Below are 26,803 nucleotides of genomic sequence, written 5' to 3'. Positions count from 1 at the left end.
TCGGAGGACACCAGAAATGAGCTACACATCACCATGCGGGGCTTCGGCGTGACGAGCGAACGCTTTAAGCACGAGGCCATCCTACCGTCCACATACATGAGATGATCTCTCTTTCCATATACATTATCATTTATTCATTAAAGGCGATTTATCATTCAAAAACTGGCTTCCGCAGGACACAATGACAAAGTGTTGTGAGATCAAGCCATGTCTCCTTGGAGATATCACTTCAATGACACTGCATCCCAATGATTTTGCAGATGACACCTCAATCAAATGACGTCACTGATGTCTCTCTCACTGAAGCTGGATAGATGTACTGAAGTCACTGTTTATTACTGTTTACAAACTGGGAAAATTGGAAAAATTAATTTGGATGATAATTTAATCCCACTTTATGTCTTTTTCTATCACATATACCAATACTCGTCAACAACATTTTAACATTCAACCTCAAGCCACGGAGTTTGTAACGTCTATCGGCTCGTGTATATATATTTGATATTAAGGACACTCGAGTAAGATTCTATGTATATAGATTCAATTAGGTAAGAACCATACCTTTCTCCAGCTGGCGGCTGAACTGTGTGCTCGATATGTTGACATCAAGGCCTATGTTCATAATTAGCAGCATCAATGTATCAACAGGGGGGCCGTTTGCAGGACGAGTAGTTGTGGGGGGTGGTGAAGATGAGTCAGGGTGAGCGGTAGAGAAAACAGGGATGGTTGAAGATTCAGGGTCTGGTTGTTGAACCGAACTTGGCATTGTAGACATGGTTGGCTCAGATGTAGGAATTGTTGGTGGCGATGAAGATGGGTTGGTGGAAAGGGTTATTGTGGTTGAAGTGAAAGGTTCTCTTGAAGATGGTGGGTTAATGAAAAGAGTTGTTGTGGCGAAAGTTGAACGTCCCCCTGTAGTTGATGGGTTGATGGGAAGAGCTGTTGTGGCTAAAACCAAAGTTTCTCCTGTAGATGATGAGTTTAGTTGAAGAGTTGTTGTGGCTAAAACTGAAAGCCCTGGAGTTGATGGGTTGACGGGGTGACTTGTGGGTAAAACTGAAGGTTTTCCCGGAGTTGATGATTTGATAGGAAGAGCTGTGGCTGAAACTACAGTTTCTCCTGGAGTTGATGGATTGATGGGAAGAGCTGTTGTTATTGTAGGTGATATGTTTTCTGGAGTTGATGGGTTGATGGGAGGAGCTGTTGTGGTTGGAGCTGAAATCATTTCTGGAGTTGATGGGTTGATTGGAAGAGCTGTTGTGGCTGAAGCTGAAGGACCTCCTGGAGATGAAGGCCATGAAGATATTGCAATCAGAATCGAAGGAAGAACTGATTTAGACGAGGGCTGTGAACCCGTGTTATGTTCAGAAAGTGATGCTTCTAAGGCAGATGAGGCCTTTGTAGGTCGAAGTGTTGCTGTAGATGACGATTGTGTCAACTCGTGTGAATATAAAGTCACTGTTGGATACACAGGAGAGGAATTAATGTCCGAGTTTGTTGACATTGATGAAGAATGTTCATAATAAGGTGTTCGAGATGGAGGTAGAAAGATTGTTGTGGATGATGACCTTTCTGTAGAGAGTAGCGCTGGAGATGAAACTAAAGATCCTTCACGAGACAGGAGAAATGTAGGAGACGATGACTTCTCAGAGGACGGGGACATTGTAAATAAAGACGATGATTCTTCGGTAGACAGGGATATTGTTGATAAAGACGATGACTCCTCAGCAGACAGGGATATTGTTGACAAAGACGAGGACGCCTCAGTAGACGGGGTCATTGCAGATAAAGACGGAGACCCTTCTGTAGATGGGAACGTTGTAGATATAGGCGATGACCTTTCAGTAGACAGGGATATTGTTGACAAAGACGATGACCTTTCAGTAGACAGGGATATTGTTGATAAAGACGATGACCTTTCAGCAGACAGGGATATTGTTGACAAAGACGATGACGCCTCAGTAGACGGGGTCATTGCAGATAAAGACGGAGACCCTTCTGTAGATGGGAACGTTGTAGATATAGGCGATGACCTTTCAGTAGACAGGGATATTGTTGATAAAGACGATGACCTTTCAGTAGACAGGGATATTGTTGACAAAGACGATGACGCCTCAGTAGACGGGGTCATTGCAGATAAAGACGGAGACCCTTCTGTAGATGGGAACGTTGTAGATATAGGCGATGACCCTTCAGTAGACGAGGATATTGTAGATATAGATGATGACTCCTCAGTGGACAGGGCCAGTGTTGACAAAGAGGGAAATATTTTAGTGTTTGTTAAAGGTGAAGTAGATACCGATAACACTGTCCACACTGAGGAAGAAGTCATTGTTTTGGTAGACGACATGATCGACATTATTGAGGATTCAAAAGATGAGATATCTGTTACGGAATCCATGGCTGGTAAACTAGACACTGCAGACGTTATTGATGACAACTTTTGAAACGAGGAATATCTGACATTCGTTCCATATATTGTGGGAGTTGCACGCGAGGTTGTCATTGGTACATGTGTGAAAGATTTAGAGGATATGATATACCCAGATGACTCTTCTTCACCAGACAACAGGATGGGCGGTGGTTCTGATACATCCACACTTGATACTCGATATGTTTCAAGGGGTAATATCGGAGACGATTCTTCGGATGATGAAGTGGAATGTAATAGAATGTTTGGCTTGCTTGATAGTGAGATCTTCAAATCAGGAGGTGATGATACAGTACTGGGAATAGCACCTTTTGTGCTACTGACTGGTGTAGAGAAAGCTGTCTCAACTGGAGTTGGTGCTGTAATTAAGCTAAAGGCATCAACGAATATACGTGAAGTTGATGATGTTTCTTTTTGCAATGAAGCTGTTCCTTGTGACATTGATGCTATGACTGAGACAGATGCAGCGTCATCAGTGTACATACTCGATGACATCTGTGAAAGTGTGCGCTGAGAGTCTACTGGAGACAACATGGAAGCTTTCATAGAGAATTTCAGTCGACTTGAAGGCAACATGGTTCCAGTAATATGCATGGTTTCTGTTCCATGTATATTTGAGTCTATAGATCCTGTTCTTGAACTCCATTCATTCGTAAATGCACCTGATGTTGGATTTATAGCTAGACCTGTAGAATAAGATGCGAGGACATCATTTGATGAAAACTGCAACGTGTCTGGTTCTAATGCGTTTGCTACTGATTCACTCAATGAGTTTAATGCTGATTCACCCATCTCATATGTAGGAGTTACACCAGTGACGGAAGATGATATTGCAACGTTTGACGAGTCAGCACTAAATAAATCTTCAAACACGGATGGAAATGAAGACATGTCTTCAGAGTCCGTCCTTGTATCGAAAGGCGATTGCTGTCCTGGTGAAGATGAATCCGTTCTCGTTGCATTGCTTCTGTTTGCTGGAGAGAACCGTGTTATATTCATATATGTGGAAGAGGATGTATGAGATACAAATGTCTCCAACTTATGCCCAGAGGCGTCAAATAATGTGTCAAATCCATAATCAGAAGACATGGACGAGGATAACGTCTCTGTCTGATTCTCTGTTACTATGTGGTCAGACTTGATCTTGGAGCTCATTCCGACGTTGATAGACAGCGACACTTTACCTGTTGATGACGCAAAAGCATCCATGCCAGTTGAAAATGATGGGAAAGCATCAATCATGTCTGAGGGAGACGTTTCTTCAGAGTATTGGGTTGCCAACGAGGATGCAGATTTCAGTATATAATTCTGGGAGTCTAAAACACTGGATGATAGATATGTTATTGGCTTCAACGGCACCCTATGGGATGATGTCATCTTTGGTGTTGCTTGGATAAATGCTGTGGCAGACTTGTGATTAAGTGACGATGAAAATGATAGCTCGTAAGATGATCTGACACTAGCTGTATCAGAAGACAGTTGAGGATCATTTGTGGCCAATGTAAGAAATAGCTCAGTACTGGTTAGTGAGATGTTTTTAGGAATCAGTTCGTTTACTGTCGCATCTGGGGTCATTGATTCATCTATCCCTGACAAGGGTGATTCATTGTAGAGGGGAGTGGACGGTAATCTTTCATTATCAAACGTTGTGACCAGATTGTCATCCCAAGCAGCAACAGCATTAGGGAAGCTTGTGTGTCTCTCGGTTTCTAGAGGTGTAAACACTGTAGCCTGGTGATCATGATCTAAAGATTGGGAAGGTTCTCCAGAAGATGGTCGCAATTCTGATCCAAGTGGTGTTGTGACTTGCTCTAAAACGGAATAATATGTTGTATCCTCAGACATCAATGAACTTTCACTCAGAGTTACACTTGAGTGAATATGCCTGGTAGTGGATAAACTAGACTCCATGCTCTTCTGTTGGAATCCATTATTAATATCAGTTGATGATACTAACTGCATTTCTTTTGAGAACTCAGGCTGCCTTTGATTGGATATGATTACCATTTCTATTATGACATCATTTGACAAGGCACTGGATACAGATCTTTGATATTTATCTATAGATGTCATGACATGACCACTGACTTGTGTGTCAGTTGTAGCATGTGCTGCAGCAACCATGCTTATAAGCTTTGCACTAGGACTTCTCTCCGGCATCTCAGTAGTCTTTGACTGGATTAATACATCTCCACGACTGTCCTTTGTTTCCACAGTCGCCATCGCATCCCTTGCAGAAGTGCCAGGCTGTGGAACATCATTAGTGTTTGAGTTAATGTTACTTTTTCGCTGGGCCTCTTTGCCAGAGGCAGAGAGATCATTAACTAAGACTTGTTCTTGTTGCAGTGATGTTAACCCCATCATACCAAGACTCTGAAAAGGCAAAGATTTGGAGATAAATGCTGAATCTCAGCACATATAAATACACATCCTCGATTATCTAGTGGATCATATTATAGATTTGTAATGCGACATTGCTCTCACATTTCTCTTACTGGTAGCTGCCCACAGATTTCTCTCACACTTGGAAATAGAATGTATTTGAAGACATTATGAGACTTGAACAGCTATTTGTGAGAGATATGAAAATCTAGGTAACTGTGTGGTAATGGAATGTAACAGTAGCCTAAACAAATTCTACCTTCACTCCAGTATAATGATTGAGTTCTTCTGAGGATATTTTGTTGAAGGTAACTTCTGCATCCTTGGCAAGAACCTTTTGTCCATTTCTGATGACTGTGAACTCCATCTCCATACTACCGTCCGACCGAGGTTTGGTACTCTTTATCTATAAAGAAACAGTTGATTTTAAATATATATCACACATCACCACATGATCACAAATATAGTACACTTATATGTTTGTGATAGGAATAGGAATAGAAATTTATGGATAAAAACATTGTTGCTGTCTGAACAATCAGGAAACCCAGGATAGAATAGGTCCACAGAACGCTATTGCTTGTGGTAAAAGGCAATTATATTGGATCAGGTGGTGAGGTTCGGTCACATGTTTGACTTTATGTCATCACACGCAGCAATGTTTCAGTTGTATAACAGCGGTCTGTACATGACCAAGTTTGGACCAGACAATCAAGTGATTGATATCATGAGCAGCGATCTATGCAATTGGGATACGATGACATACATCAACCAGGTCAACAAGCCTGACCATCCGATCCCGTCAGTCGCCTCTTACAACAAGAAATGTCACCTCTTATGACAAGCATGGTTTTCTGAAGACCAAGTCTAACCTGGATTTTAATAAGTTACAGTTTGTATAGCCTAGACACAGTCCTTCAGCTTTTATTTCAGTGACAAAAATCATCTTACGGCAAGTCTGTCCAAACTTGTTGTTCATGATCTCTCTTTGTGTCTCATTTTCATTACGAAACTAAGGTAAAGGACTGGACATTACATAACGTTTAAGTCACGCATTATTATATTCCAATAGCAATATGTACTCACCTGTACATTGACGTTACTTGTGCTTACTGTGTCTCTTCGCAACCTAACATTCACTTGACGCTTTAACCCCTTTTCGTATGACAGCTCAAGACCTGAAATTATGAATATGTTAACTTGAGAAAGAAATCAACATTAAGACATGTGAAACTTCCAGTGATAGTTGAAAAAACTATGTCATCGTTATTTGATCACTTGTAGTTGGATTGCAATGATAGTTTTGATATAACAGGAAGTACTTTGCCTCTTCTACGGGAAAAAAGCATCAAGTATTTACCTTTTACTACTTTAGCCAGGAATTCTGCAGAGGTTACATCTTCTCCCTTGGGATCGAACACCCACTTTAGGATAAAGTCACTTTCTCGTGATTCTGTTTCAGGGTCTTGTGTGGGATTACCAACAGTTGGTTGTGGGTTAGCTGATGATGTCATTAATGTTGATGTTGTTGGAAATATTGACTTCATAATTGTTGAGGTTAATTTGTTGCTGCTCATTTCTGACAATAGTTGAGTCCCTCTGATACTTTGTGTGGGCCTTATTGGTAATGAGGAAGCATGTGGTGTGTATATAGACAAATCCTTTGTGGAGAGAATCTCTCTTTCCATTACAGTTGTGAAAATTTGCACATCACTGCTTTCAACATTAGATCCTAAGGATTCCGGTGTATCAATGGCATCATAACTAATCTGTGAGGAAGGATGTTCCTTTAAGAAGGTGTCTGAAATTGAATTAATATATTGCGATGAAGTAGCAATTGGCTCAAGAATTTTGCTTGTGTGGAGAAGAGGAGTCGTACTTCTGATATGGCCTGAAGATGTGCTGTGCTGAGGTTGACCTAACACCAAAGCAGAAGATGACGTAATTCGGTAACTCTCAGTATAGAGACGCGAACCAAAGTCTTGGTCATGATATCCAGTGGTACCTGGTGAAGCGCTTTCATAAGGTAAGCCCTCTGGCAACAGTGAAGCCATGTCAGATCTGCTTTGGAATTGAGATACTTCTGAATCTATTGTTACTGTTGCGGAAATAGCATCTGAACTCAAAGGTTCCTTCTTGTCTGCAACGTGTTTAACTGTTAGAATCAACGATTGTTCCATGATTTGGTCCATGTCTGAATTACTAACAATCATATCTGTAGACATGAGAAGGTCAGCATTGGATTTCACAGATGCAGTAGTTTTGGAGGAGCCTTGGTTGAGTGATGTCGATAATGGTATGGAACCACTATGAGATTGCATTCCTATATTAGGCAATGCTGAATTAATGGATTCACCTGCCATTCCCTCTGGGTAGAATTGGGTTGATTCAGGTTGATCTGTATGTTGATAGATGGAAGACGGCTGTTGGGTATCCAACACATCCATACCGATATCAGATGTCAGTCTGTATATTTCGTGTACGGTCGGGTCACCACCTCCGCTGGATCCGACAGAATTGACATAAGATAGCCACTGAGTAGCTGGCTGTTTAGGAATTGCACTGTCAGATATTGCAGGCCACATACTGGCTTGAGATCCTGTCACGGCTGGTTGGGGTTTTACGTTGTGTGATGAATCAACAATTGAATATAACGTAACATCAGCATCCTCAATGGTTCGGCTCGATTTGGTAATCTGAGCCTTTAGTGATTGATAATCTTCCACAGGCGATGATGTATAAAAAGACGAACTTTCTGCACCAAGGATATACTCATTTCTACTGATTGGCGCGTACCTCATTGTCGCAGCATATGGGACGATGATGTCAGCATCACGAGGGGCTGTTGCACTGTGGCCAGTATTGTCAGTTCTAGTAGTGGCAGCATATGGGACTATGATGTCAGCATCCAGAGGGGCTGTTGCACTGGGGTCAGTATTGTCAGTGAAAGTAGTAGTTGCGCGAAAGGGATCAATTCCATTTGACTGGTGCCCTGAAAGTCTGGAGTCAGCTAGACTGGAACCCACTGTATCTATTCCCGTGTCCGTCGAACTGTAATCATTAGGTGTTGTTGCACTTGAGCTTGACTTGATATACTTAGCAGCAGCATTGCGTGACTCTGTGTAATCGGGTGCAGACATGCTGTTATGCATGGTACCTACTGATGGATTGACACTTGTTTGAAGAGTATCTTCTTTCCTTATAAAGGTTGTGCTGTGTCCGTGTGCTGTAGACACAGCTGAAGGGGAATCTTTGTGAATGTCCCCACTGCTACCTTTCTTCTTGGAATGTTTTGTCTTGATGTTTATGGAAATAGATGGCATTTGCAAGAATGGTTCAGCATTTGATTTAGAATGTAATTCAGATGAATGCATTTCCATTGAAGTGGGTGCAAGTAATTGTGCTACCAATGACGACACTGTGATGTCACTGACTAGTGGATTACTGGAATAACCTTCGAAAGTCCTTGCAGTCGTTGTACTGATTTCGATTGGCAGATCACTGGAAGATGTAGTCACAACAACTGTTGATACTGTATTGACATCACTGGGTACTATACTTGAAGATGATTCCACTTCATTTGCAGTCATTTTGATATCACTGACAGGCAGGTGACTGGGGTATATAGCTATGTTACTTGACATCTTAACGGACTGATCACTGGAATATGTAACACTAGGACGTGTAAAAATGACATTGTCACCAATAGGCTGATTACTTAATTGTCTTGTCATGTCACTCGCTGAAATAGATTTGTAATCAATCAACAGGGTACTAGCAAATGTTCTCTTATTACTGGCAGATGGTTTAATGTCACTGACGATCCCCACACTGGAATATGATGCAATTTCACTCATTTTAACAACGGGTTGATTCCATGAATCCGTTACAATAGCACTCCCAGAGCTTGAAATTACAGAAGCATCTTCTTGAGAGACTGAGACTCCAACAGAGCTACTGATGTTGTTACTGGTCTCTGATAGCAATTGTTGTGATACGGAGTGGCTATCCAGGTTTTTAAGCAGAGATGAAAGGGAGCTATCACGCTGAGGAGCTAAATATAGTGGAAGATCTATATTGATGCTTGTGGATAGTAATGGTGATTGAGATGGTGATGGAACTTCGAGAAAGGGACTTAACTCTGACGAAAGTAATATTGGATTCGTAGACAAAACATTTTGAGAAATTTTTGGAGGAGCCATGCTGGATGAATATATAAAAGTGCCAGAAGACTCAAGCGGTAAGCTTGTCCATGATGTTTCTTCTACAGCTGATGACCTGTAAAGCCTTGTCGTTCTGTCTGTACTGTGTAATCCAGTTTGTAAATCACCTTTATCTGGCTGAAAGGAAGCGCGCAGATCTGTAACGATGTTTGGAAAGCCAGCACCACTTGTTTGAGACATAGATGAAATATCTGAGCTCTGGGTTCTCGTTGCATCAGTAAATAGAGTTCTCGAGGATGTAACTGATAGCATGTTTCTCCCTGTTTCGGATGAAAACGCTGACCTGGCATTTTCTGACTGCACTTTGGAAACACTGACATGATTCTCACTTAACTCTGATACAGAAGGTGTCTGTTCCCCAGGCCTCTCCTCAGGATCCTCATATGATTTCGTACTCAATTTATGGCTGCTTGTTTCACTCATAAATTGTGATCGAAGAGATAGTGTCTTTATAACTTCTGTATTTTCTGTAGATGGTGGTGCTGAAGACGATAGGGGTGACTGTAAAGACTTTTGAAGATCCCTTTCTAAATATGACTCCTTACTTTTGTCCAAATCACTAGTTTGCGATACACTTTCTCTCTGTGTCGTATGGGAAAGTGATGTATTACCTAACAGAGACGTAGTGTTTGCTAAATTGGTTCCCTTGGTCGTTTGTGTGACCCCCTCGTCATCTGAATGCGCCTTGAATACATTTATAAGAGAATACGTTACTAAGAAATCTGACGCTGATGAATATTTGATAGAATCGGTTTTCTTGACCATGCTCGCGACATTTGTGAACATAAAGTCGCTGGACGAGTATCTGCTACTGTCAGCACTTTGTATCGTGTTACTAATGCTGGTTGGGGTTGTGAGTAATGACAAAGGAGTTCCAGGCATGTCATCACTACCTTTGGAGTATGTAGAAGTATGCAAAGACCTTTGTGCAGAATTACTTTGGGGATCAATAATGTCTTTGTCAGTTTGGGCAGAATTATCTGATGCTGATGTAGTGTTTGATTTAGACTTGGACTTGGAGATGCCAGACTCAAACCAATCAGCTATCTGTGAAGCTGTGAAGTTATAGTCTCTTAAAATGTCAAACGTTGATACAGAAGATGTAGACTTTTGTGTCTGATGGTTCTTTACTTTCGAACTGTCTGCTACAGTTTCCAAGAACGTCTCGAAAAGATTATTCATTGTTTCGGTATTCACAGTTCCACTACTGGCAGCTTGACTTGAGCCAAGTGTATCCATACCATATTCCTCTGCAACCATGGAGCTTTGGAGGTGGAGCTTGGTTTGTGCGACGTCTGAAAATTGCATTGCAGGTGCTGTATGGGTGGACGAATCTGATGCTGAGTCACTGATTATGGGATCTGTTGTCCTTAAATTTGTATGATTATATGAATACCTCGGAGAGATCACCTTTGTTGCACTTGCTTGGTGATATGTTGTAGATGGCACGATTGGTTGATTTGCCGAGGTAGAAGTCGTGGTAGATATTGAGGATGATACGGATGAGGTGAATGGCGTCTGAACCGGAACTGACGTCATAGTTATATACGGTGATGCTCTGTTGTGCGATGACGTATATTGTGATCCATGATAATCTTTCAAAGGAGGCGTTCCTGACTGGTGAATCCATCGACTTGTTTCTGAAAGTAAACAGTTATATTAGAAGCGAAACTGTACCAAATAGTACACATAATTATTACCTGTTATTTAAATCATATTGTTTGTGATTGTGTCAGTGGCATAATAAACAAAAACATATTATAGTATTATATATAACATAAATAATATGTAGCATTGTGTGTATTAAATTGTTTCAATATTAAAAATTGCATTTTGTGTTCGTTATATAAGTATAATATGGCTTAAGTTTCGCTTCCGCATATTAGTTGCTATAATGAAGATTAAAACCAAGGTTTTAACCCAAAAAATAACTTCTTGTCTAACAGATATTTCATTTGCAAATTTTGATAAGATAAATAGTTTCAACAGAACAAGATATGTTATTCTAAACACATCAGGCCACGTCCATCTTTACGAAATGGGAAGCAAGAAGCATTGCCAAATTTGCTAATTACATATTTATTATTCATTAGCACCAACCATTTAATGGTTACTCTTCACATCAAAAAGCAGGAAGCAAGACGCATTGCTGAAGGTGCTAATAACATATTCACTAACACCAAACCTTTGATGATTATTCTTCACACCAACGACTCTATGTTGCATTTTGCTAATCAAATATTCAACTCGAAACATTAACTGCTCTGAAACCATATGTGTTGGAATATCTCCTTGTATAACTCAAACCAACATATTGTTTGGTCCTATTCTGTTTAATCTGTTACAACCGCCCAAGGCCGTCATGCCAATTTAACACACGTTCGGCAACATTTCATACCCATGATTCACAATATTACCCTAGCACTGTGTAATAAGCAGGAGGGGCACTGCTAGCGTTTTATCAATTCACCGCTTGTCTCAGCTCTCTAGAAGTGTCAGACACTGTAGAAGACTATAAAAGGAACAAGCTTGTGAAAATTTGGGCGATGCTGAAAAACGATCTTTTATCGCCGTGACAAGCCAGGGTTGCTATCAATGACATTCACTAGGTGGTAGCAAGTTGTGCGTAAATAAATCACAATCAACGACCAAACTAGAATTAAAAAGGGGCAGATTAGAGTTCAACTGGAATGCCTTTCTATCCAGTAAGACGGCTCTCAAACTGTAGTATATTGTTTGACACCTGGGTAAATATCACGAAAGCCCTTGATATCTTGTGTTGAGGTTGTTTGTACAGCACATACGGATGAATGGTGTATTCACAAGGCAACACTTTCGTTGAAAGCGTACATGAATAGACGTTTCAAGACGTGTTTTCTTCGAGTGTACATGTAATAGGGAATATCTATTATTACACTTCTGTAGTTGCCCTGTTGAATTATGTATCGTTACTTGAATGGATATTTCATAGCTTAGTTACACAGATTTGCGTAGACGATGTGAAATAAAGGATAATGTGTAAGTGCAAACATTAAACAAACAACTTGCAGTCATGTCTGATCTATAATACAATTGTGGAGGAAGTGATCAGGTAAGTGAATGATTAGGCTTTACATATTATTGTTTTGTACAGTAGAACACGGATATAACGAACACGGATATAGCGAACACGGATATAACGAACACGGATATAGCGAACAAACGGATACAACGAACTGTTAAAAAATCCCCGATTTTATCTCCTGTACAATATCATATAAAGTTTACGTACATGTATATAACGAACTCTCTACAGCGAACTAACGGATACAGCGAACTGATATCTTATCACCGACAAGCCCATCTATCACTAATTAGTGACGTGTATAGCGAACTGAGAAAAGAGTAGTTCGTTATATCCGTGTTCAACTGTAATTGATATTTAATGTCTGAGCCCAAGTTACAGATAAGACATGACACCCAGGGTATAGCCTGGCCCAAGTAAGGAAAGGCAATTCTAGAAAACACAAAGAAGGTTTTTAAAGTTCTTGAAGCTATAGTTATGCATGTTGATACTATCAGTAAAGTTACAATTACATGTATGAGTATTCGGGTGTGTTTTTGTAATTGGATATTAGCATAGACACTCATTCACACTCGCACCCAATCCCTTTCTGTATCAAACCATAAGAAGGTTTAATCAAGTGACATTGAAACATAACGTTGAGTTAGGCTTTACACATAATTGACGCGATCTTTGGGTCACCCCCATACTACACCGTCCACACTATCCAAGAATACTAATGGTATAAAGAAGCTATATGTACTGGTGAAAGAATCCCCTAAAGAACACCCAAACTTTTTATCTGACTAAAGTTAATCTGATATGACAGATTAAGTATAATCGTATGACAAATCGGGTGTTCTTTATTTAAGAATTGACTTTCACTTTGTGTGAGTTCATGAAATATGGACACTCAAAGAGTGAGGGCCAAACTGCCGGAGCTTCGGTTTGTTCACTAGGATTGGTCGTAGCGGGGATGTCCTTGAACGGGCATGCAATGAAACTCTCTGACTTATCCCATTGTATGCTAAAACGGTAAGTTTAAGATTAAAGTGTCTAAATGATCAAAACCAACGCTTCTGTATTTATTTGTGCTAGGGAAGTCCCAGGGGATTTCACAGGAATGTGCAAGTAGTCCGTCAGTGGTTACGTCATTTCAAGAATACATGTACAGTCTCGTGAAAACGTATGAACGTCAAAATGTGTCCTTCATACACTTATGAAAGTCAGTTTCGCGGTCATGTGATCGACCTGTCGTCGATGGAAAAGTCGTACATTGTATAACTTCACATTAAAAATATCTTCTTTTGAGTAATATATATTTCTTCAAAAGATGATGAACGTTTAACCTGCGGAGAATGTTTGTGATGATGTTGATCAACTGCATCCTTTGAACAAAACAATGACAGCGTTCAGAACCATTCGTTTCACCGCGACAGTAAACGTTGTCGATAAAACACAAAAAGGTATAATCATCACAGATATTATCAAAAGGTATCAGTGTATCACACTGAAAAGAACACACATGTAAGCGACACATATATCAGCGATACATATGTGAGACACATGTAAGAGCTACACACATAATAGATATAATTTCAAGGCGCCAATATCTCTTGCTCCAGATTTGTTTGTTTGTTTGTTGTTTAGGTCGCACTGAGCAATATTCCAGCTATATGACGGCGGTCTGTTAATAATCGGGTCTGGACAAGACAATCCAGCGAATGACATCATGAACATCGATCTACGCAATTAGGATAAGATGACATGCATCAACCAAGTCAGCGAACCTGATTGCCCGATCCCTATAGTCGAGTCTTACAAGCATGGGTTGCTGAAGACCAGTTCTAACCCGGATCTTCACAGGTCTCTTAAGACATAACAATATGTATAAAATATTCAGAAATTTGAATTTAAAATATACAAGCTGTCAAAGCACTTTTTTCTGTCAGCATTGCACAAACATTGATATTCCCTGACAGAACACGATCTAGACACGATTGTAAACAGGCAAACAGGCATCAGACAATATTTAACAATTAACAGATCCCAGTTGCTCGAAAGTCAACAAACAGCTTCCCATATCAAATGCTTCGGGGATAAAACAAATAGCCTAGGATTATCCTGACGACATCCCTCATTTGCTTCTTGTGGAAACAGTATCCGGATTTGTTGCCAGTAAACACTAGTGTCTGTTTCTCTCTCCCCAATATCTCACCACCGTGCTATTTAGATACCATGGTTCTTTCTTCAGACATAGCTTGTTACTGAAATAAAAACTGAATTCACTGTCCAGGTAAATTAGTACTACTCTGTAAAGGGAGTAGTTAGATACATGAGAGATCCACATTGAAGTGCTAGGTTTCCTGGCGTGGGATCATGTGGCGACCTCTGGGCTTGTCCTGCCGACTACAGCAGCGCTGTTATCGTGATGACGTATATGTATGGCGTTGTGCAAGAATAAAAACATGATACTCTTACCTTTAATGTCGCAATGTGTATTTGTGTTTTGGCATTTGAATTATATATTGAATTTGAAATTTGTGTGAAAAACGTAATCACAACAAAATGAATCCAACAAGCCACTTGTCAAATTGTTAACTACAATTCGTGTAAAACATATATCTAGTTTTATCACTTGTTCTGAATATCCCCTTACTTTCTCCTGTTTTTATTTTACACGTGCATTGGAAATTATATATATTGTACTACAGAGCCATAAAGCATCATGAATTATGTGGAGGCTGTGGGTAGCCTAGTGGTTAACGCGTTCGCTCGTCACTCCGAAGACCGGGTTCGAGTCCCGCCATTGGTACAATGTGTGATGCATATTCCTGATATTTCCCCGCGTGCTAATGGTAGAATATTACCAACACGGGAATGACTCCCAGCTCGCTTATGAATCGTGTAATTCGGTTTCAGAGTGTCACGCCTTCCTCCGGGAGAAACTGGATTATATTCTTTAGGCTGATGTTCCAATTCATTGGGCATGTCAGTTATAAAGGGATGCTAATTAATAAAATGTTATTATCAAATTGAACTCACTCCTCTCAGATGGCGTTCCTGCTTGCCTCACAGACTAATTCAACACACGTGTACAGGGTATACCATTGACGGCAATCAGTCAAAAACAAATAAAAGCGACAAAACAGTTTCCATAATCATAAGAAATCTCTGCTAAACGTCACTTAGCGATTCCGACTAAACACGTGTTTATGAATCGTTATCAAATAGCGATGAAACCAGCTGTTCGCGGAAGAAGACATCTATTGGGAACTTTTGCATAAATACAATGCACTCGTTCATGTTTTTAAAACATATCCATCGTTCCCTGCCATAAAACAACAAGGGGTTACAATGTTTACAAATATCGCGTGCTTCTGATAAATATGTATAAACTGCATGTCAGATAACACCAACCTATATGGAGCGAGAGATATTCCAACCCGTCTTCTACTTAACTACGTGCAGCAGGCACCGTTGTACAGATAACGTTGAGTAATGGAGATTAAACCATATCTAGTAGGGTTGGGTACTAGTTCGCATGTGTGTTTGAGCGCATTCTGAAGTGTCACCCCTCCTGTGCTAGAACAACTCATTAGAGTTGAAATACGCCCAAAACTGACCGGATATGAAAGGTTCCCCCTTACTTGAGTATTTTGACACTAAACGGAAAATAAATAGTGGAATTTACACAAGCTTTCACTTAGCATGCTGATGGCTGGTGTTGATTTTCTTCGAACCAACTAACCAGTTTAGCGTTTCACACACTTCTCGTCACAAAATTGCTATCGTTAATATGATCACCCAAAGTCGGTTATAATTGAACTCACAATACATGTCAATTTTTGACAAATGGTGTTTGATCTAAATTTTAAGTAGTCTGAGCATATTTAATAATTAGAATGTGTTTGCGTAACTAGACTATAAGCTAGTGTAAATTGGAATATATTAAAAAAATCACAGACATGAAGGGATCTATTGTTATAAAATGTTACCTCTTTAATCCGAACTGTCAGTTCCCCGTTAAATCATCCGGATTAACACATTTCTGGATTAGCGAAACACGTGTAGGGGATTAAATACAGCATACTTCCGGATGTGTGGTTTCTGTGCTGACGGGGTTCAGAGTAACTGTTTAACTGATCAACCCATCAATTGATCAACTCAGGGGTGATATCGGTAGTCACGAGGTCATTTGTAGGACCCAGAATACCTGCGTACGGTATTGTGTGTATCTTCAGTTTGAATTGTTAGTTAAATAGCCATCGTAGACGCCTGATATTGTTCCTATCAATTTCATGTGCCTCTCGCCAAACACTCAGTTTACCAGCCCTGCGTCACGAAGATGAACACCGAGAGGATATAAATTAAATCAATGTCAACACGTGCTTCTGGGTTACGGAAACGTGACAAACGGTGATGTGTATAAATATCACTTTCTATGTGTGTTTTTTAAATAATCGGGAAGGACAATATGCATGTTCTCCGCTTTATTTTGCAACAAGACGTGATGTTTCAGCTGATGCCTCTCATCATTGAACGGTTTCTACTTGGTAACGCCAAGAGGACATTTTGCAGAGCTGTAATGCACTGGATGAAGTTAACGTTGTTTCTTCTCAAATATGATGGATGATTGGTGATCTCTGCGTGCCACTGGGCATATGGCATCTATATTTATGGCATGATATATCAGTTTGTATGGCCAGAGGAGGTGTCAAGAGGTGGACGTGTTGGCAGGACCAGTTACACGTGTTTGATAATTACGTGATGATGCTATGAGTGGACATTTAACACGTGATAGATGATGATACAACGTGGTGATGTTATTATGGGACGGGGATACAACGTGGAGATGTTATATCCTGACTGGTATAACGTGGTAGATAATGATACAACGTGGAGATGTTATATCCTGACTGGTATAACGTGGTAGATGATGATGCAACGTGGTGATGTTATTATGGGACGGGGATAAGGTGATAAGATAATGATACAACGTGGAGATGTTATTACCGGACTGGCATAACGTGGTAGATAATGACACAACGTAAGGGTGTTATTACGGGAGGGGTATGAGGTGGTAGATAATGATACAACGTGGAGATGTTATTACCGGACTGGCATAACGTGGTAGATAACAACACAACGTAAGGGTGTTATTACGGGAGGGGTATGAGGTGGTAGATAATGATACAACGTGGAGATGTTATTACCGGACTGGCATAACGTGGTAGATAACAACACAACGTAAGGGTGTTATTACGGGAGGGGTATGAGGTGGTAGATAATGATACAACGTGGAGATGTTATTACCGGACTGGCATAACGTGGTAGATAATGACACAACGTAAGGGTTTAATTACGGGAGGGGTATGAGGTGGTAGTTAATGATACAACGTGGAGATGTTATTACCGGACTGGCATAACGTGGTAGATAATGACACAACGTAAGGGTGTTATTACGGGAGGGGTATGAGATGGTAGATAATGATACAACCTGGAGATGTTATTACCGGACTGGCATAACGTGGTAGATAACAACACAACGTAAGGGTGTTATTACGGGAGGGGTATGAGGTGGTAGTTAATGATACAACGTGGAGATGTTATTACCGGACTGGCATAACGTGGTAGATAATGACACAACGTAAGGGTGTTATTACGGGAGGGGTATGAGGTGGTAGATAATGATACAACGTGGAGATGTTATTACCGGACTGGCATAACGTGGTAGATAATGACACAACGTAAGGGTGTTATTACGGGAGGGGTATGAGATGGTAGATAATGATACAACGTGGAGATGTTATTACCGGACTGGCATAACGTGGTAGATAATGACACAACGTAAGGGTGTTATTACGGGAGGGGTATGAGGTGGTAGATAATGATACAACGTGGAGATGTTATTACCGGACTGGCATAACGTGGTAGATAATGACACAACGTAAGGGTGTTATTACGGGAGGGGTATGAGGTGGTAGATAATGATACAACGTGGAGATGTTATTACCGGACTGGCATAACGTGGTAGATAATGACACAACGTAAGGGTGTTATTACGGGAGGGGTATGAGGTGGTAGATAATGATACAACGTGGAGATGTCATTACCGGACTGGCATAACGTGGTAGATGATGATGCAAAGTGGTGATGAGATGGCCGTATGGGATGAAAAGAGTTTAAAATATCATGGGTGGTTCTTCAGAGTAACTCTCTGCCTAAATATAATACTATCTTTTCTGTTGAAATTTTCATTTCTTGTAACATAAATTATTTTTAGAAGTCAAATAAAAACTATTTCTACAGTTATCGTATTGATAATGACAATGGCGAAAGTCCAACTGTACCAACCCTTTAAAAACTTGATCTGTCCGACTCCCATGCTAATTCCCATGTTCGAGGATAAAACCTACTTGTTTCCCAGGAATATGCTTCTTCCTAGGCATCATAAAAAAATGACCTTCTAGAAACTACAATCCCAGAAAATATGCAAACAGCAGCAATGTGTTATGTCAGCTAGGTTTATCGCTGTGCTTCGTAAACTAACGAAACACAAGGCAGTTAGGCGTATTAACATTGTGCAGTCATTACCTTTCCCACACAATCTACAAAAGCACACAACATCTTTTTGCGCTGAAATTCTACACGAGAAAGAGCTGAGCATTAATCTTAGCGTATACACAGACAGTCGGCTCTACTTTCTCGTGGAAGCACGAACCAGTCATTAAACATAACACAGGGAACACAAGATCGTCTGAACAGAGTGTAAGTTGATTTCCTAGACTATCATACACATAAACTGATGTTCTTTAAGATAGTACATCATATGTGATTATGCTCAAAGGAATTTTAATAAAAGTCTTATCTTTCCTTAAAGAAGGGCGTTTATATGTGCGCGATATAAAGGAAAGCATGCACGGATATAATTACGAGTAAAAAATTATCAACGTTGAAATAACACAGCCTCCTTTCAAAAAAGAGGAATTTTGTAGACTGTAAATACAACGAAATGGCCATATCCTGTAGGGAGAGTAACTCGTTCCAAGCTCGGAGTTGTCGAGACTTATGGGGATTTCCCGTATCTTAGACATTGGATGAATTAAACTAGTTTAAGATTGATCGTAGTTAATCCTGATTTAATCACAGAACCTAATTTCTCAAAGCAGATGAACTAAGTTTGGAAAGTGCTTTATGAAGCAAGTACAATCGAAACAATAACGATACCAAGCACGGAAAAGATTAAAGGGACATTTCATTGATGTGACCAGCGTGAAAACGTTTGTTTACAACTGTTTACTAGTTGGATTAATTTGGGAGCAAATGTAACAGACAGCCAGGAAGCTGTCGCCGTTACTGGTACAGTTGCACAACTGATCGTATTTTGAATCCTTACCGAAAATGATATTGAGGTAAAAGTTAAGTTTCATAAAGAATGAATGAACATTTTATACTGACATCCCTTGGAAAAGTCAATGTTAAGCTATCTTAAGCGGCTAATCAATGTGTACAAGCCACGCAGAAGCCTTGGGTCAGCCGACCAGCTCATGTTCCAAGCTCCTTGAACTACCAAGACATACAGCGACATCGCTATTCAGAAAAATTATATAATTATATATATATATATATAGAGAGAGAGAGAGAGAGAGAGAGAGAGAGAGAGAGAGAGAGATAGAGAGAGAGAGAGAGAGTAAAATACATAAATGCAGCAAAGGGGTTTTGGGTTATCCTGGCACAGTCAGGATGGTAAGGCTCATCATCTGCTCAGGGCCCTTGCCCCCTCTATGCGCACCCCAGACAGCGCATGGGATTTCTCCAAGGAAGCGCCCACCCAGAAAGTGAAGACTCCCCAACACTGCAACCTTCTGCATTACCGATATTGTCAGAAGGGCTGTATTCCTGGCAGCAAACCTGGCTACTCTACCAATGTCAGCCAACAGATTTGGAGGTACCAAACCTAAGGCACCGAGGAGAATGGGGAGTCGGACAACTTTTGTGCTTATTATTATTAATAGTAGTAGTAGTAGTAGTGGTAGTAGTAGTAGTAGTAGTAGTAGTAGTAGTAGTAGTAGTAGTATCATCACCATCATCATCATCATCATTATTATTATTATTACGATGACATGCAATCAACTTAGCCATCGAGACCGACCACCCGATCGAAGCTAATCTTATGCGCAAACATTCCATGTAGCACCTGGTATAGAGACATGAGCGTAAAGAGTATATAGTCCCTTAGGCATGCCAAAATCCCATTATCATGGGTTCTAATCCCGGATTCCCGTTGATTATGGTTCTTGGTTTGTCAACACCATACCTGTGCTCATGGGTTTCGCATGTATTAGTGCTACACGCCTATAAAGATCTGCATCTCGTTTCTTCCCACAATTAGCTGTCACGCCGCGATATATCTGCAACTGATCAAAGTGTCGTCAAATAACACTAACTCACTTGCACACTCATTTCCCCGTGAAGATCTGGGTTAGAAATAAAGTGCTTTAACAGCATATATATTTTAAATTCCTAAATATTTGTACCATTTGTATGTCTTTATAGACAGTGGTCAGAAGATCAGGCTTAGAAATGGTCTTCAACAATCCATGTTTGTCGTATGAGGCGACTAACGGGGTCGTGGGGTCAAGATCGTTGAATTTGTTGATGCATGTCATCGTACCCCAGTTGAGTAGATCGATGCTCATGATGTCAATCACTGGATTGTCTCTTCCAGACTCGTCTTTACAGACCGTCGTCATATCACTCATCCGTTCTATCATTTTATACATCCCGACGAAACTGCGCAAAGATCGGTCAAAACTACGTTGTCTACACCTGTCCATCGTGGGAGGGGGAGCGTGGAGTACACAACTTACTTAACGATGGTCAGTCCCACCCAATCCGGCCAAATATCAACATGTCCAGGTCGGGATAAGTTCTGTGGTCAGTGAAAACACGACACGGTGCAGTCACTACCCTTCCTCTCTACACAGATAGTGTATTCTTACAGGAAGTGGAATATACACCGACACACACTCTCAGCCTAACCAAACGCACCTAACACCGGGGGCTTTAGAGTGTCAACACATTGCTGCTGCAACAGGCTTCTTTGTGACCGAGGATTGTACTGGTGATACTGTTTGACGACAAATCAGACGAACCTGTAGATTTCACATACTGTCCAAAAATATTGGTTGAGGAAGCGATTGAAAAACATAACACCATGAAGTTAGCCATCAGTCAGCGCACTTCAAGGAGATCATCCACGTTCGAGCCAAATGTCAGTCCCAGCAAATTTGAGTCAAGTCCACCAAACAACACTTGTGATTATCTGTTCCTATAAACCGTTGATCCCTGGTTATTAAGGATGACGGTTAATCTCTTGTTCTGAAACGCTAAAGGAGAGGTGAAATGGGATTCATGGTGGCGTTCAGTACACTATTTCACTGACATGTCGACGTGTTACGCGTGTGTGTGATTGCATGTACGCCGACTAACGCCGGTTTTACGCAACCACAGTATACTTACTCCGAGCTGACCAGTGCTTGGCTTAACCCATTAATGCCGAGACCCAGGCATGTAACAACAAGTACCATATTGTAAGATCTGTTGGTATGCCTCGGCCAGGAAATCGAACCCCCGACCTTCTGCTCACAGGGCAGACGCACTACCCACTACACCATGGAGGCAGTAAAACTGCTGAAACTTGGTATACATAGTGCTCTGTATGATAAGAACTTTATGTCCGAACGACATGAAACAGATTACCAGCGTCTTTGATGTATTGATCCAGAAATGGGTTTATCAACTCCTCCATGCTTGCTTGGACGTTTCAGTCGAACGCCTCATTTAACAGATTTCAGTTTTTGCACAAGCCAGACTGATATGGGAGGAACACTGATAGAACGGTAGTCTTTCTCACAGTCCCTGAACCATATTATTGTCCCTTCCGCCCAGCACTTGCTGTAATGCAAAAGCCCTAAAAGAAGCAAGTCTAGATTTCCCTCTAAATCTTCTATCTCACTGGGGCTACTTTTCAATTTAAATTATTATTTGTTTCTATCAATATTATTTAGTTACAGAGACTGAACATCAGTCTAATAGAACGAGTGAGAATGATGTACGTTGCTTTTAGCAATATTTTCCAGCAAAATAAAGGCTTGGAACAGAAAAAAATGGGCTTCACACATTGTACCCATGTGGGGAGTCAAACTTTGGTCTTCGTCGTGACGAGACGCCGCTTTGACCACAAGCCCCAGCGTCCCCTGACAGAACGAGCGAAAATAACCAGAGTGAAATATCCTCCCCAATAACCATCAAGATGACTACAACTAGTAATTAAGTCACCGAAACCCACACGACAAGATTAAACATAGTTCGAGCCCATCGGAAACAACGTCCCTTCTGTGATTAACAGGGCTGTCAGTAACGTTTACTTTTGCCTTATGAAAGAGTGAGTGAGTATGGTTTGCCATATGAAGTATAACGTTCACGTTCTTACTACACGGGAAAATTGGTCAACCGGGGAACTAAAAGGAAAACAAAGATTTGAAAATTTGATTTAACCAAAAACTTACTTACGTTCTCGAAACGTTACTTGGCGCAAGTGCGGTCGGGTAGCCTAGTGGTTAAAGCGTTCGCTCGTCACGCCGAAGACCCGGGTTCGATGCCCCACATGGCTACAATGTGTGAAGCCCATTTTTGGTGTCCCCCGCTGTGATATTGCTGGAATATTGCTAAAAGCGGCGAAAAACCATACTCACTAACTACTTGGCTCACACCGGTCGCCGAAACGGCGGAGCTGGGATCTTTTTTAAAGACAAATTAGCTTTTCAGGTACAGCTGCAAACCCAGATCTTTGTTTAATTAAAACAGTGAGCCGAAATATTCCAAAAAACACATACCTTGCATCAATGACAATTTCATTTGAGTCAACAATCTTTAGATTAAGGTTTTTTCGAGCATTTTCTGAGACAAATTATTTTTATTCGAAAATATCCCAGCCCCTACTCCCAACAACCCCTCTCTCAAATGGTCCGTCTCTAAATCCCCTGAAAGGGCACGGTGTCAACGGGTTTTGATAAGATTAAAAGGAGAAGGATTCGCATGCCTGCATAAGAGCTGTTGTATGGTATCATATAGCCTGGTTTCAGACACTGCTGATGCATCATGCCATGGCTCAAGCATGTGTTATGTGTTTTCCCATGAAACATTGACCGTCACGTACTGAAGCCTAACGATCAGTGTGATACATTTCACGAATCTGCCTACAGCTGTTTGTCCAGGCTTACATCTACGCACCCACGTCGACACGAGACGGCTAGGCGCCTTCGTAAAGTGTTTGTTGTCAAAAAGGGAACAAAACGCTTCTATATTTGTCACAGGCCATCGTCCGGCCATTTAACACTTGTTCCGATTGTCCCTCGATTTAACACCACAAATTCTCCAACAATCAATTAACATGGGGAAGTCGCCACTTGTTCCTACAACTTCCATAACGTTGAAGCTCTTTGACGTGCGCAGGGAAAGGTCAACCATACGGAAATGACCCCAGCCAAATTGAGAGTTATCTCCTCTTGTTGACAGTGCATTGTCACCGCGAGCCGCACAGCACCGAAAACCCTTAATAAGCCAATGTCAAATAGTGGAATTAGGGCCAAGGCGCTAAAAAGTAACTTGTTGTTAGGATAATCCTTTTGTGCGGATGTCTGGGACTAAAGACTGGCAGGGGAATGTCTCAAAGGTGATCGTCTACATTTTAAAAAGACTTTAGTTGTACACTGTACATCAAGTTCAAATTTTCAATTAAGTATGTGTCAGGTGTGATTGTCTTTCTCTTCTCCTTGCAAAAACGTGCTGCGTGTGTTCTTTTGTCACATAGTAAATCAAATAGTCTTTATTAAACCAGAAAATAAAGATTATGAGAAATCCTTCCTGGGGATAGCTTAGTACAAATCTCAAAGCTTTTTCACATTAGGGATTTGGCTTGGGGTTTTTTATAGGATGTGGGGAGCCTTCGACCTCAGACGGAAATCCTAAAAGCATGCACATATAGTTGGACTTTACCTTTAAAGGATGAAGTTCAAGCAAAAGCTGGATATCTATTTCAATGTTGGGCACTGGAATATTTCACCTCAGCTCAATGATTATCGAAAAATGACCCATAGACTTAAACATTATCGGTTATATACTAACGGAAAAGTCTAACAACAGTCACAAATGTAATGTTTGGAGTTGGACAATTATGAAATCTTGGTGGTGAATATTCTATAAAAAACGTTTCTTCAGACAATATCATTAAAACCTTAAACTAAACAGGGTTGTTTTTTGCCAGTGCACTTTAACTGGGGGTTGCTTAATTTCAAATCTACATAAACCTTTACATTAAATTCACACCCAGAATGCATATAGACACTACATCACATTTATCGAGTCGTTGGATGGAGCTGTGATTTCTTTATCAAAGGCGTAAACATGCTGTCATTAAAGCTGTGACATCGATCTCTCAGACATCAATAATCTCTACCACATGCCGCCTACAACATGAAATATATGCTGCCATTGATTTCCACTTTCCCTAAACGTACACCACACTATAGAATGCGGGAGAAGGGAATTCATGGGAACAGATGTTCACATGCAGGTACATACAACTGTCAACACAGCAAGACCAGAAAATGACTGTCGGCGTTTCCTACATATAGCCGACGTCACTCGGCTATGCCATGCGTGTTGATGTGCGACATTGTCTGTGTAATTAGTGTAAACTGTATCTGTTCGTGGAATATTCATCATACAATTTGTGTTGGAGACAAACAAAAGATGTTTGAGCGACTTAGCAAACATGCTCCGACCAGCCAATTTAACCCGGGGTTTGTAACTCTTAAATTGTGTATATACTGAAACAGTTTATAAACGCAACGGTTTTGATTCGTTATATACATGTGCATTATTTAAAGAATATTGATTTAGTTTGTGCACAATCTGATAACGAGAATTGTTAAACGACCACCCAATTTAACCCTAGGTTTTTAACTCTTAAATTGTGTATATACTGAAACAGTATATAAACGCAACGGGTTTTTTTTATATACACGTGTATTTTGGAATGAATATTGATTTAGTTTGTGCACAATATGATGACGAGAAGTGTTGAACTACATCTAACAATTCCAGTCGGCCGGTTGGAGGGGTTTTACGCCCTACTGTGTGGACATTTTGTAATTGTCTGTGGGTGTGGTCACAGTGGCAGAAAGAAAATAAAGCTCTGAAATGTGTCAAATCACCAAAACAATTTGTCACAGAAAGATGTAGATTTGTTACATCGGTGTGTAATTAACGTTGAGTATCTCAACCGTTTCTATCCCTAGTGTCTCCGTGATAGGGTAGTTAACATGGTTTGACCTGGCTAATTGTTTAGTCGTAAGACTATAGTTCGACTATAGCTCATGTTATCAAACACTTGTTATCCATTATCCATGTTAAATCTCCAAACTTTAGTCAGACATAAATCGGCGAATTTTAATTTTTGAAGGATATTGTGTATGTTATTTGCGTAATTCAGAAGAAGTCGATATATATGTGTACTTAATACTTGTTTATTTTGCATTTGTACATATGTATATATGTTTTGTGCTAAAACCGAGGACAAGAATCGAACAAATGTTACATGACATATGGGCATATCGATTTTCCAGCATTAACCAATTCGTTAGCAATGCAAAGGAAGTAATTGATCGCCTTTTGAAACAATCAATTTCATTCTCATATCAACATTCCCAGTACCACGCACATCAATACCATACACGCCCACTCAGGCAGTGACAGAGGAGTTCTCCATAAAAGAAAAGAACTGCAGGTTCCTTAAAGGTGTGGTCAGGTGAAATGACGTTCAACGTATAGCAAATAGCATTTCGCCGATATATCGACGGGCATTCACGTGTGCGTGCGGCTTCTTGTACCTGTATGGACTTTATCGGTTTTATAGAGCTACCGCACTCAGATACCACGCCGAAGGCTAACATGGATAACCCACTCAGACACAGAATACTGACTCCTAGCCGACAAGTCCTTGTTTTAGCCCCTTAATGCAGAGCACCAGACAGGGTAACAAGTACCATCGTCTGACGTCGTTTGCCATGACACGGCTAGTGATCGAACCACCGACCTTCCGCTCTCAGGGAAGGCATTCTATCCATGTCACCACGGAGGCGATCGCAGATTCTTTAGAGTTGTGTACAATATCATTACACTGACTGATCACACTTCAAGATTAAGGAATTTTTGTAATCACAGGCGATGCTACTTCCACGGAACCATGGAACATGGACTCGTTGGTTTGCGTGCAGAGTGCACCCCCTCCTACACCTCCCCCACCCCCTCTCAGCTAAGAGGGTCATCAGATCATCAGATTCAATTCCCAAATCCGTCAAGACCACCCCCCCAACCCCCCCCCCCCCCCCCCCCCCCCCCCCCCGCGCAGATTCCGATGTTTAATAGGCCCCCAGTAACTAATGCGTGTCGTTCGAGCACAGGATCAGAGCAGGGTGACTTGCGTGTCAACTTACACCGACGGCGTGGGATTAATATTAAGGAAATAGTGTACAGACTTTTGTGTCAAGCAATATATTGCCAAAACAGTAATAATTCATCAGTGTGTGCCTGATTGTACACGTGCATTTCATGTAATGACAAATGAAAGACTGCCTGCATTATATGGACGTGTCG

The 26,803-nt window shown here is 40.8% G+C and overlaps 1 protein-coding gene across 1 annotated transcript in view; it reads right to left on the bottom strand.

The window, feature by feature from the left end:
* LOC124140566 (uncharacterized threonine-rich GPI-anchored glycoprotein PJ4664.02-like) overlaps positions 1 to 26,803 on the bottom strand; it is a 50,831-nt gene that overhangs the window by 10,448 nt on the left and 13,580 nt on the right. Inside the window, exons 2-5 of the mRNA XM_046508208.2 lie at positions 6,174 to 10,676; positions 5,900 to 5,991; positions 5,073 to 5,219; positions 562 to 4,804 (exon numbers count right to left, since the gene is read on the bottom strand). Of these exons, the coding sequence (XP_046364164.2) occupies positions 562 to 4,804; positions 5,073 to 5,219; positions 5,900 to 5,991; positions 6,174 to 10,676 (8,985 nt within the window). The remainder of the gene's footprint in view (positions 1 to 561; positions 4,805 to 5,072; positions 5,220 to 5,899; positions 5,992 to 6,173; positions 10,677 to 26,803) is intronic.

Source organism: Haliotis rufescens, unplaced genomic scaffold (assembly GCF_023055435.1).
Source record: "Haliotis rufescens isolate VD_foot unplaced genomic scaffold, xgHalRufe1.0.p SCAF_6, whole genome shotgun sequence".
NCBI classification, from domain to species: Eukaryota; Metazoa; Mollusca; class Gastropoda; order Lepetellida; family Haliotidae; genus Haliotis; species Haliotis rufescens.
This window is presented reverse-complemented; position numbering and strand designations above follow the sequence as displayed.